The following is a 12432-nucleotide window of genomic DNA, read 5'->3' as shown; positions in this document are numbered from 1 at the left end:
TTATGATACAATTTATAACTTTTCTGAAATGCAAAGTTAACTAATGAATGCAATCATTTTAAAAGGTGCGGTCCTCTGTTAACCTCCGCTCCCACAAAGTGGCCCCTGAGCCAAAACAATTGCCCAACCTGCCATAGGGCATGCTAAGTTCTAAGCATTGTGTTGTTACGAACTAGAACAGCAAGAGCTTTGCTTTTAGCTTGCCATAACTATTTAAGAGAGTTCTTGGTATGCACTCTTGAGCCCAATTTACCATCTTGTCACTTCTCCTTGTTTTCAGTCATTTAACTTTTGCTTAGGGATCTCTCCCTGCCAGAATAGGATTGTGTATCAGAGAAGGTCATTGTGTGATGCCACAGTGGCACATTGCACAATGACACATTGCCATGGTTGAGCAATGTGCTACCACTCTTACTGCTTCATTATAATAAGATTTTAGCAAATTTGTGCAAAAGCTTGCCAATGATGAGAGCATAGTGTCGGTGCAATTTCTTATTTTTCTCATGTGGAATTTTGTTGCGGGCTTGAACTCTGAGTTTCTCTTTCCTTTTATTTTCCCTACAGAAGCCCTTGTTTTAAGCGACCCAGACTTCAAGCACGAGGATGTTAATTTCCTTTCCCGCAGCCAGCGCTATGCGCTAGCTATCAAGAAAAGTGCACTCATGGTGATGAAGCTCAGAGAACTTGGGATTGCAGATCCTGATGAGATTTACTGGTTTAAAAGGTATCTGACTTCAACATGGGGTTCATAATTTAGCACGCACTCCAGTAGAATTATGGGTGATAGGATTTAATTCTTTCATTACTAACTGGTTCATTGGCAGAGTCTTTTACTTTTCGGAGCAACACTTCAATGCTAACTGGTAGGGCTTCCCTGCCTTAAACACTTCTACAAATGATACATAATGTTAGATTTCCTTTGCCATGATAAGGGCAACACAGTTAACTGTCACCTAGTTACATAAAATTGCCCAGAGGGGGAGTGCTCTCGTTACATTTTAACCTTGATGAATGGATAAAAAAACCCTCAAGATACTGAAGGAAATCAGTGGCATTTTCCTGAAGCTCTTTCATGAAATCTGATTTTCAGTTAAAATTACCCTCTGGTTATAATCAGTTTTGTGTTGGGCACTGAAGAAACTTTCATTTTCTCCTCTGCCACTTGTTCTGTCTTCTTCAAATACTATTTTTTTGTGGTGTTAAAGTGTATTTTTATTATTCCAAACATAACTTTTGGAATTCAGTTAATCTAAATTAAATCAGTGGTACTGGCAAAGGCTGAAAAATTAATTTGCTCATAATCTTGAAGTCTGCTGGCTTGCTATGCGTTTAATTGTAAATGTTTAACTGTCTTCTGAATACTTGAAGCAAACTCGGTTGGATAACTGCTTGCTGGAGACTCATTTGTTCTGCTAATTCAGAGTTCTGAAAACAGGATGAGCAACCCTTTCTCTGTGCAATAATACTCTATTTGTACAGATCAATGTGAAATGTGTTGTATCTTGCTTTAGCATCTGTTTAACACACCGTGAAATACAGATTTGCTACAGTGATTGCAATCCCATCACAGCTCAGCTGTTTTGTAAAACTAGCCGTGGTTTCCAAAGGAAATAAGTGTTGATGTAACACAGTAATGGCTGGGTTTCTTGGCAAGTGTGCTGCAAGCCAAGCCCAGGACTCTTGTGCATGTTAGAGTACGTACAGTGAACCCTCGTGCCCAGGTGCAATTTTACTCCAATTTATCGTGTCAGGAAGCAATCAGGAGTGAAGTGTCAGAGAGGCAGGAGAGCCCACTGTCATAGTCAGGAGTGCCACACAGCTATTTCAGATGAGCCTTCTTCAAAAGCATGCCAGAGACTAAACTAGACCGCTGCAATACTGCCACTCAGTCTTCTGTCTGCACAAGGGCTCTTTAAAATACATCAGACTTCTCCCCTCCTACTTCTCTCCAGTTACTGTGAAGCCTGTTCTCCACTGAGGCGCTCACTTCCTCTGCCACTCCTGCTTGTGAATGAGGGGAGCAATGTTAAAAGGGTGCATGCCTCTGACTTTTAAAGTGGCGAGGGCATCAAAAAGCTTGTAAAAATGCTGTATGGCACTTTTAAAGAAATGTCTTTGCCTCCGACCTAGTTCACACCTGACCTAATTGCTGACAATGTTTCTCACTTGCTAAACTGGAGTGGTGATCCTGTTTTGTTTATTTTTACTGGTGGCTGTTAACTTTCTTGGGCCTTATTAAACTTGTGATTAAAACAACTCTAGCTTGATGCACACATGTCCCATGGGTTTTGCATGCTGTGTTTTAAGATGAGTAAGGAGGGTTCTTATCAGTTATGCTGCAGGACATTCCAACCTATCATTCTGTAGCTATCTTGTCGAGAGAAGTTTAGGGAAGCTACTAAAACATTTATTTTAAGTTGCTGTGTAATATTACTTCTTTTGGGAAATGTAGCGCTTCTCAGACTGATATGATCTGAATTGTTGTTCTTTATACAGCTCATTTTATTAACCTGAAGCTCTGTTTTAAGGTAAATGTGTTGTTTCCCATGCTACAGAATGGGGAGACTAGGGCTGATTCCGCACGCGTTGGATAATGCACTTTCAATGCACTTTAGCTATTGTTTGGAAGTGGATTTTTTGTTTCACACTTGAAAAATTCAGTTCCAAATGATCTCTAAAGAGGATTGGAAGTGCATCATCCAACATGTGCAGAATCATTATAGTATTTGTACTGAGCAAAGGGTGTTTGCTTTCCTTATTATGTAATCCTGGCCCAGAGTATAGGTTGAAGTTCAACAAATGGGGCAAAGTCAAGTGGGAGGTGTCCAGTTTCTCCTCCCCAGTTTTTTGGGCTTGGTTTGCTTGTGTGACAAAGGGTAAGGCAGACAGCTGAACCCGGAACCTTGCCATTTGATCTACCCTGAAGTTGGTTGCTCTCTTGTTCACTGGCACATTGTGTCCCCGAGTGCTGCTTTTCAGATGGAAAGCATGACTGTCAAATGGAAAGTAGCCTAGAAGTCTCAACTCAGGTTTTGCCTAGCCACAGAATCTTATTGGCTGCCACCAGAATTTCAAGATCCTCATCCCATGTCTTTTGTAAAAGAATTTCTGTTGCGTTAGAAGGAAGCTTGTAACTATATTTGCTAAGGGGCAACCCAGGTCACTTCTTCCACTGGTCAGGAGTTCAGCATGCTTCTTTGCACAGGTCACTGCTGTCGCTTTTGCCAGTCCCTTGTTTCTCTTCCCAACATTTTCATTCCTCTTGCTGTCCCATTTCTTTCCTCAATCCCTAAGAAAATAATAAAATCAAACCAGAGGTCTCTACACTTATGTGGTCATAGATCTAGAGGAGTTAGCCGAGTTAGTCTGTAGTCGCAAAATAGTAGAGTCTTGTAGCACCTGTAAGACTAACCAACTTTATAGTAGCGTAAGATTTCGAGAACCACAGCTCTCTTCATCAGATGCATCTGACAAAGAGAGCTGTGGTTCTTGAAAGCTTACGTTACTGTAAAGTTGGTTAGTCTTACAGGTGCTACTGGACTCTACTATTTTACACTTATATGCTTGTCAAGTGAAGTGTTCCTAATTTCTCTGCCAAATGCTTCCTTGCTTTTATTTTTTTGAGACTAGCTACAAAATCTAGAACACCATGATGAGTTCTACATTTCAAAAGCAAAGTATGGAAAGGGTAATAAAAATGATAGAAAACTTTCCTTATTTTATATCCTGCTTTTCTTGGGAAAGGACTCAAGGTGGCTTTTGACAAGAAAAAAACCCACGTAAACCAGTATACAGAAAATCAAAGAAAAGCAAGGCCAGTACATCTCAGGCCAGTCCTGGATTCATTGGCTGGATTGAAGTCATAGGCTGTGAGCCAAGAGCTTGTGCCTCTGGCCAATCCCCCAAGCTTTATGAGTCATCTGAGACAGGAAGGGGAAGGGCAGTCTTCAGCAGAGATGTTGCGTAGCTGGCCAATAGGCTCTTCCTTTCTCTCCCTCACTGCACAGGGTTTCTTGTCAGAAAAACCTAAAGCATTTTGGTTGAGAAGAAAGATGACTTGTGGGAATGTGACAGAGAACTGAGGAGAGACAATGTGACAAAAATGTGGTGAAAGAATTGGGGAGAGACAAAGAAGGTTACCTCTTTCTCTTTTCTAACGCGAGAACTCTGGGTCACCCCGTGAAGTTTCTTTTACAGGAAAAACAAAAGAGCACGTCATGTAATATGAAACTTAACTGCCGCAACAATGGATTTTTGCCTTGCCTTTTTAAAAATTAAAGAAGGATAGGTATATTCCCAGCGATTGGCTATGATCCCTGAATTGAATTTCCTTGTAGTCCGCTGCCAACAACCACATGCTGGGGAGATATGCATGGAGGGTTTATATCAGGCTTGTGATCTTCCCAGAGGCGCTGGACTGGCTGCTGGTGGGAACAAAAGACCTTGCTCTGATTCAGCAAGACAGCTTGATGCTATCTTTTCCCCTGTCTTAGAGGCGTAAGGGGTCTCTACATGAGACCCCTTACGCAAGGACGCTCAAGTGAAGGGAGCCACAGTGTTAGCCGGAAAGCTGAGTTTTCAAAGACAGATCAGACAGCTCTGTCAATTTCCCCTCTTTACACAGCAACAAAGGGTTTCCAAATCCTCAGTGGGTTTATTTCCTCTTCGCCTCCCCAAGGCTCTGTCAGCTTCACCTCCCCTTCTGGGAGGAGCAGAGGTAATAAACAAACCCCCTGCGGAGCCATCTTTGTGGCTCTGTAAAGGGGGGGATTTAACAGAGCCCTTCCGATTTGTCTTTGAAAACTCGGCTTCCCTGCTAACATTGCATCTCCCTTCACTTGAGCATCCTCGGGTAAGAGGTCTCGTGTAGCGAGACTCTCTGACTCCTTCATGTTCTTCTCACATACCCAAACAAGTCAGTGTTTTTCTGTTTGTTTTTCTGAGATCTGCCCTTTCTGTAGCTGAGGCCAACTCTATGGGCCGAGCAAATGGGTCTTCAAAGGATATATAAGTTGCTTTATCTCTAAGTTTTAAACTTAGAGATAAGTTTATCATCGTCGTCGTCCTTCTGTGCAGCCCCACATTGGGACTGCGCAGGCGCAGGCCAGCCGCGGAGAAGATTCTTTTAGCTTCTAGAAATGTGACGGGGACGTTCGGGCCCACCGCGCATGCGCGCCGGTGTTCCCGCCAATTTTGAAGTACAAGTACCCGAACGTCCCCGGCATTCCCTCAGTTCCTTTTTCGCCGCCGTTCGAAAAGGTTCTTTAGCTGCCGCTCGTTTCTTCGGAGTTTTCTCTCTTGTGAGTTAGTGTTTCCTCGTCCATCTGTTGGAAACACCTTCACCATGTCCCAATCGTCTTTATTTAAGAAATGCCAGCAGTGTGGCACTAAAATGACCCACTCAGACGGTCATGACCTGTGCCTTATCTGTTTGGGCGAGGGGCACGTCGTGGAGCGCTGTAAGTTCTGCATGGCCTTCACCCTGAAGGCGCGGAACGACCGCAAGGCCAGGTTCCGAGCCTTCCTTTGGGACGCCAACCTTCTGCCGCCCAAACCTTCTGGATCGTCCGAGAGCAGGCCCGGCTCTGTCGCTCCCTCGCCGGCTCCACGTAAGTCGCCGGAACCGCTCCCCTCGGATCCGACGAGGCCGCCCGTTCCGGAGGGCTCGACTGCCTCCGGTTCCGTGAGTGCTCCGTCCAGTCGGAAGGCGAAGAAACGCGCTTCTTCGAAGCCTTCTTCGAAACCTTTGGCCACTGAGGCTTCTTCGGAGCCCCCGCCGAAAAAGGCAAAGGCCAGGTCGAAATCCAAGAGCCGTGCTTTATCGCCGGCCCTGACATCGTTGGCTGGTTCACCTCCCAGATCGACCCCTCCTGCTGAGGACGTCAGGAGTCTCCTGCACACCCCGTCGCCTCCTCGTACGCCTCCTCCGGTGGTTCCGGACGACTATGAATCGTTCCCTTGTTTTTCGGAACCGTTCCAGGAGTTTGAGCGCTCCCTGCCATCTGCTCCGGTCCCGTCGGAGGTCTCCGTTCCGTCGCAGCCAGTCTTGTCGGTTCCGGCGCCGTTTCACCGATCCGTTCCGGTGCCTGCTGCTCTACCTCCTTGGCAACCTGTCCCGGGCTTTGGGAACGTGGCTTCCTGGCAAGATTTCGTGGCTTGGATCCAACAGTCCGCCCCCTTCCTGCCTGGCCCATCGGCGCCCTTGACCTCGGTTCCGGCACCGTCGACTCTGCCTCTTGCTCCGCCTGCCGCTCGGCCGCCTCGCCATCTTCCTGCTCCCGAGCCTTGCACCTCGGTTCCGACGGAACGCCCTTCGGTTCCGACACAGACCCCGGCGGCTTTCTCCGACTCCGAGGATGATGAGGGCCTGGCGTCTCCGTCAGAGTACTCCTCGGACGCAGCCTCCGACCCTTCCCCTGATGATGCTGTGGGGGAGCTCCGTTCGTCGTCCCCTAATGACGACTACAGAGTATTCGCGGAGCAGCTGGTCCGGATGGCCGCCGCACTGGAGCTTGATGTCGCCTCCTCAACCTCAAAACCCAAGAGCAAGCTGCTGGAGCCGTTATACTCTGGGTCTCCTGCCTCGGTGGCGTTTCCCCCTGTCGAGGATCTCGTCGACAATGCCCTCGCGCTCTGGCAGACCCCTGCTTCCGTGCCGCCTACGGCCAAGAAGGTCGAGAAATATTATCGGCTCAAACAGGAGGATTGCCCTTACCTCTTTACCCATCCGAAACCCTCTTCCATCGTGGCCGAGGAGGGTCAAGCTCGGTTCTGACGTGGTTCCTCTTCGGCTCCGTCGGATCGGGAGGGCAGAAAGCTAGATGGCATTGGTCGGAAGGTGTATTCTTCGGCTTCCCTGGGGTTCCGGATCGCCAATTTCCAAGTAATAATGGGCTCCTACAATCTCTTCTTGTGGAAGCGTCTGTCATCCTACCTCTCTGACCTTCCCGACGATCGCCGTAACTTGGTCAAGGCTCTCCAGGCTGAGGCTTTCCGGTTGTCAAAGCAACAAATGACAGCTGGCAAAGACGCCGCCGACTCTGCTGCGCGTGCAATGGCATCCTCAGTGCTCTTGCGTCGGCACGCCTGGCTTCGATCTACGGCCCTGCCCCCCGAGAAGAAGGCCAAAGTCGAGGATTTCCCGTTTGAGGGTCCCCAGCTCTTCTCAGAGAAAACGGATGAGTCCCTTTCTCTCATGAAGAAGAACCAGCAGACGGCCAAGTCCCTCGGGGTTGCGCCTTCGGTTCCGCAGTCGGGTCCGAGATATCGGTACGGCAAGTTCCGGTCCTATCAGTCCCCCTACCAGCAGTTCCAACAGCGCCAAGGAAGGTACTTCTCGGGCCAATCCTATGGCCACCGTTCCTACTCTGGTCAGCAGCGCCACTCTTCGAGACGCTCCGGCCGGTCCAAGGGACGACAGCAGCCTCCCTCGCCCAAGCCCTCGACTTCGGTGCAGAAGCCCTCGGTCTTCTGACTACGCCAGGACGCTTCCCCGTTGGCCTCCAAGGACGCTGTTGCTATCTTGTTCTTGGACAGGCTACGGCCTTTCTTGCCCCGTTGGCGACTCGTTACTACCGATACCTGGGTCCTCTCTATTGTGGCCCGTGGTTATAAGTTATCGTTCACCACTGTACCCCCTCTTTCGCACCCCCCTCGTTGTGCTCCTTGTTCTGATGTTGTTTTACAAAATAATGTTTTGGAGCTGGTTAACAAAGGTGCTGTCCGGGTGGTCGATGTCTCTACTTCCCCTTGGGGGTTTTACTCGAGATACTTTCTTGTGGATAAGAAAGATGGGGGGTCTCGTCCCATTTTGGACCTTCGGACCCTTAATACTTACTTGAGGGTGGAAAAGTTTAGGATGCTTACTCTGTCACGAGTATTGGAACTCTTGGAGTCAGGCGTCTGGATGGCCATTTTGGATCTCAAAGACGCCTACTTCCACATTTCCATCTTTGAGGGCCACAGGAAATATCTCCGTTTTACCTGTGGAGGCGCTGTCTATGAGTACACAGCCTTGCCCTTTGGCCTGGCCTCGGCGCCCAGGGTGTTCACTAAATGTATGGCCACCATGGTGGCCCATTTACGGTCTAGTGGCTGTTTTGTCTATCCATATTTGGATGATTGGCTCCTGGTGGGTCCCTCCTCTGATTCCCTTCGGGCTTCTATCGCCCTCACCTTGTCCGTGCTAGACGGGCTGGGGCTAGTGGTTAATTTGGGGAAGTCTGTTTTGTCCCCGGGTACGAACATTCGGTTCATCGGGGTCCACTTTGACTCTCTGCTGGGCCGGGCTTATCTACCCCCGGACCGCTTGCACAGGCTGTCCTCCCTGGCCCGCCACTTCATGCATAACCGGTTCCAAACTGCCCTCCTGATTCAGACCTTGTTGGGCCTCATGGCCTCCTCCACAGGGGTGGTGTGTTTTGCACGCCTGCACATGCGGCCTCTGCAAAACTGGTTTGTTCGGGTTTTCAACCCCCTCACTATGAGTCAACACCGTGGTTTTTCCATCCCGAGGTTGATACAGCGGTCCTTGGTATGGTGGACTGTCCCGGGGAATTTGTCCAAGGGTTGTCCTTTTGGTCCCTTCCTGCCGGAGGTCACCGTCTTTACGGACGCTTCTAATCTAGGCTGGGGGGGGGGCGCTGTGGACGCCTGTCTGCTCAAGGTGTTTGGTCCTCCCTTGAGGTGAACATGCACATTAACCTCTTAGAGCTTAGAGCGATCCGTTACTCCCTTGCTTCTTTTGCAGATGTCATTCGGAACAAGAGGGTGCAGGTCCTGTCGGACAACACCACGGCCTGTTACTATCTCAACAAGCAGGGAGGAACGGTCTCGCTCAAGCTCTGCAGGGAAGCGACTACGCTCTGGACCTGGGCCATTACCAACAACGTCCTGCCCAAGGCCGTCCATATTGCTGGGGAGAGCAACACAGCAGCAGACACGCTGAGCAGGGTGTATTTGCCCCAACACGAGTGGTCCCTCAACAGGGCTTACCTCCGTGTGGTTTTCCGCATGTGGGGCACCCCGCTCGTCGACCTCTTCGCCACAGCCCACAACACACAGGCCCCCCTGTTCTGCTCCCGGGCCGGGATTGGCCAACGTTCACTGGGGGATGCCTTCCAGATACCCTGGTCTCCAGGGCTCTTTTATGCCTTCCCGCCCTTCCCGCTCCTTCACAAGGTCCTCTCCAGGATCAGAGCCTTCCGAACCCATTGTATCCTGATTGCCCCTCGGTGGCCTCGCCAGGATTGGTTCCCCCTTTTGCTCTCCCTGTCACAGGGGCGGTGTCTCCCGCTTCCACACGCCCCAGACCTGCTACTCAGGGACGGGGTGTGGCATCACGATGTGGCAGTGCTAAATCTGACTGCCTGGCTCCTTTGCGCCCCAGACTAGACCTCTCTGCTAGGGTGCTTAACGTGATCTTGAATGCCCAAAAACCATCTACCAGGTTGTCCTACCAGAGGAAGTGGTCACGTTTCTCTAGGTGGTTAGCCCCCAAAGGGATTTCCCCTTTCACCTGCCCGCTCCCTGTCATTCTGGACTACCTCCTGGACCTGTGCTCCCAAGGCCTGGCGTTCTCCAGTGTTAAGGTGCACATGGCTGCTATCTCTGCCTTCCATGAGCAGATTGATGGGAGGACTGTGTTTGCACATTGGCTGTCCAAACAGTTCCTAAAGGGCCTCTTAAAGTCCTTTCCTCCTAGGGCCCATCCTATTCCGCAGTGGAGCCTGACCCTGGTGCTCTCCCGTCTGATGCTCTCCCCTTTTGAGCCCCTGTCTACCTGTCCCCTGCCTCTGCTTACGCAGAAGGTGGCCTTTTTGGTAGCGGTCACTTCCTCCAGGCGGGTAGGGGAGTTTTCTGCTCTGAGGTGTGACCCCCCCTTCCTGCAGTTCTTCCCCGGTACGGTCCTGCTCCACACTAGTATGCAGTTCCTGCCCAAGGTGGTTTCCAAATTTCACCTGCGTCAAAAGGTGGTCCTTCCTTCCTTTTTTCCTACTCCCTCTTCCCCAGGGGAACGTACTCTACACACATTGGATGTGAAACGTGCTTTATTGTTTTATTTACATCGCACCAAGTGTTTCAGGAAGTCTCCTGCCCTGTTTTTGTGTTACTCTGGCCCTCGCAAGGGCTCGCCGGCTTCTTCCCAGTCCATCTCTCGCTGGATTGTGTCTGCAATTAAACTTTGTTATCAGCAAGCTGGAGTCCGGTGCCCGTTGTTGATTACTGCTCATTCTACTCGAGCACAAGCTGCCTCTGCTGCCTTCCTGCGAGGAGTTCCGCTCCAGGACGTCTGCCAAGCTGCGACGTGGTCTACCGCTGACACTTTCATTAAACATTATTCTGTAGACGTGAATGCACGCCGTGAATCCGCTGTTGGCACGGCTGTTCTGCATTCTTTGTTCACATAGACACTCACACCCGCCCCCATTGGTGAGATGCTAGCTACTCTCCCAATGTGGGGCTGCACAGAAGGACGATGACGATAAACAGGGTTTCTCACCTGTAACTGTTGATCGTCGAGTCTCTTCTGTGCAGACACACATTCCCTCCCACCTGCCCTGCTGTGAGTGCTTGGTTTACTCTATTGTTCTCCGGCGGCTCAGGTGAACTGAGGGAATGCCGGGGACGTTCGGGTACTTGTACTTCAAAATTGGCGGGAACACCGGCGCGCATGCGCGGTGGGCCCGAACGTCCCCGTCACATTTCTAGAAGCTAAAAGAATCTTCTCCGCGGCTGGCCTGCGCCTGCGCAGTCCCAATGTGTGTCTGCACAGAAGAGACTCGACGATCAACAGTTACAGGTGAGAAACCCTGTTTTTATCTCTGTTCTGGATCCTTGCCCGTAATGAGAGCAAGGACTATATGCAGCGTTCTCAAGTTAAACGCATAAGAATCCCATGACTCTTAATCTGAAATAAATGTAGTACTTGCTATTTAATTTGTTTAATACTTTGGGGTGTTGCCATCCCTGTGCTCAGGACACAAAATAACACATCAGTCAAAACAATAAAAATCAATTGGATGACAGTTTCACCTCATCAAAATCATCTGGGAAGGAAGAACACCTACACAATAGCATTCTAGAACTCTGAGGAAGTAATGGAAGGCTCCATTTTGTCCTGCTGCTGTTTGATAGTATGACTGATAAACTCACCTATGTGTTTCGTGAGTGGGGTAGTGGTGGTACTTCCAAGGGATGTGATGCTCTTCAAAGTACCCTTTATGACTATATGTCCCTGTCATGATTATTGTCTTTTGGCCTACCTCCCTCTTTAAAATTATATGTGTATTATAAAAAAGGGCCTGTGAAAAACATGGTTATGTCCCTATCTTTTCTGACTCTCTGCAGTCTGATCTGAACAAACCTTTCAGTATTTTTGCCTGGATTGAAGGGGTAAATAAAAATTCTTGGGAACTTGTCATTTTCTAAACTTGATTGTTTACTGAACTGTGTTTTTAAAAGAATTAGTACATTATGGCAGACCATTAACCGTAATAGCTAAACAAAACCTCTTTGTTCAGATATAGTATACATCTGTGGGGTGATTTGTGTTAGGCCTGGCCATTACAAGGACACACAGAATTCTCTGTGGAAACTTAATTCCCAGGCACACAGGGGCCTAATTTGGGCTGGGACTGTGGTATGCAAGGAGAAGCCGCTTCTAACTTCCCGCTGCACTGATCTAAAATGGGCCCCAGGGAATTGATATGTGCCCAGATGGGAAATCTTGTAGTCTCCATATATGCAAGTTTCCCCAGTGGACAAATAGAGACTCATTCCTTCCTTTTCAGGTCCAGAAAACATCATGGAAAGGAAGAGACTTAAGCTCCGTCTCCCCACATGTTGTGGTCCCAATCTGGACTGGGCCTACTTGCAGGAAACTTCCAAAACACATCTGTTGAAAGTCCATGTGGACTTGACAGTGTGTGAACCAGACCTTGATAGCAGATACTGGTGGAGCAACATGAACATATTGTTAACTTTGTGCCCTGCTTATATGCTTCCAGGAGACATCTGGCTCTCCGTTGCTGAAAACAGCATGTTGGACTATGGTCTGATCCATCAGAGCTTTTCTTATGTTGCTGTATTCAGTAATGAGTGCTTAGAAAATTGTCTGTTGGTAATAATCTAGATACTTGATGCTAATTGCATAAATATTATAGAGTCCTACTGCTGTGTCATATGAAAGCCTGAGTGACTGGTCTGGCAAGCTACACACTCAGGAGTAGTAGTTAGTCATTCACCGGATTGGAGTACTTTATAACATTACATCTGTTGCCACATCTCTTAGTTGCCAGTGTGGCAAAGTTTAACTTTGTGTAAGAGCTGCATAGCCAGGAGATCTGTTGGTCCTCTGGCAGAGGAAGACTGTGAATAGCTTCTTTGAGAGGATATACAAAAATGACCTAACACTGTATAATAGAAATTGTG

The 12432-nt window shown here is 48.8% G+C and overlaps 1 protein-coding gene across 1 annotated transcript in view; it reads left to right on the top strand.

Annotated features, from left to right (window-relative positions):
• Positions 1-12432, top strand: part of ACOX1 (acyl-CoA oxidase 1) — a 45468-nt gene that overhangs the window by 3044 nt on the left and 29992 nt on the right. The window contains exon 3 of the mRNA XM_054976312.1: positions 565-724. Within this exon, the coding sequence (XP_054832287.1) occupies positions 565-724 (160 nt within the window). The remainder of the gene's footprint in view (positions 1-564; positions 725-12432) is intronic.

The sequence above is a fragment of the Eublepharis macularius genome, chromosome 4, assembly GCF_028583425.1.
Source record: "Eublepharis macularius isolate TG4126 chromosome 4, MPM_Emac_v1.0, whole genome shotgun sequence".
NCBI lineage: Eukaryota > Metazoa > Chordata > Lepidosauria > Squamata > Eublepharidae > Eublepharis > Eublepharis macularius.
The sequence above is the reverse complement of the archived record's forward strand: the minus strand, read 5'-3'. Positions and strand labels throughout refer to the sequence as shown.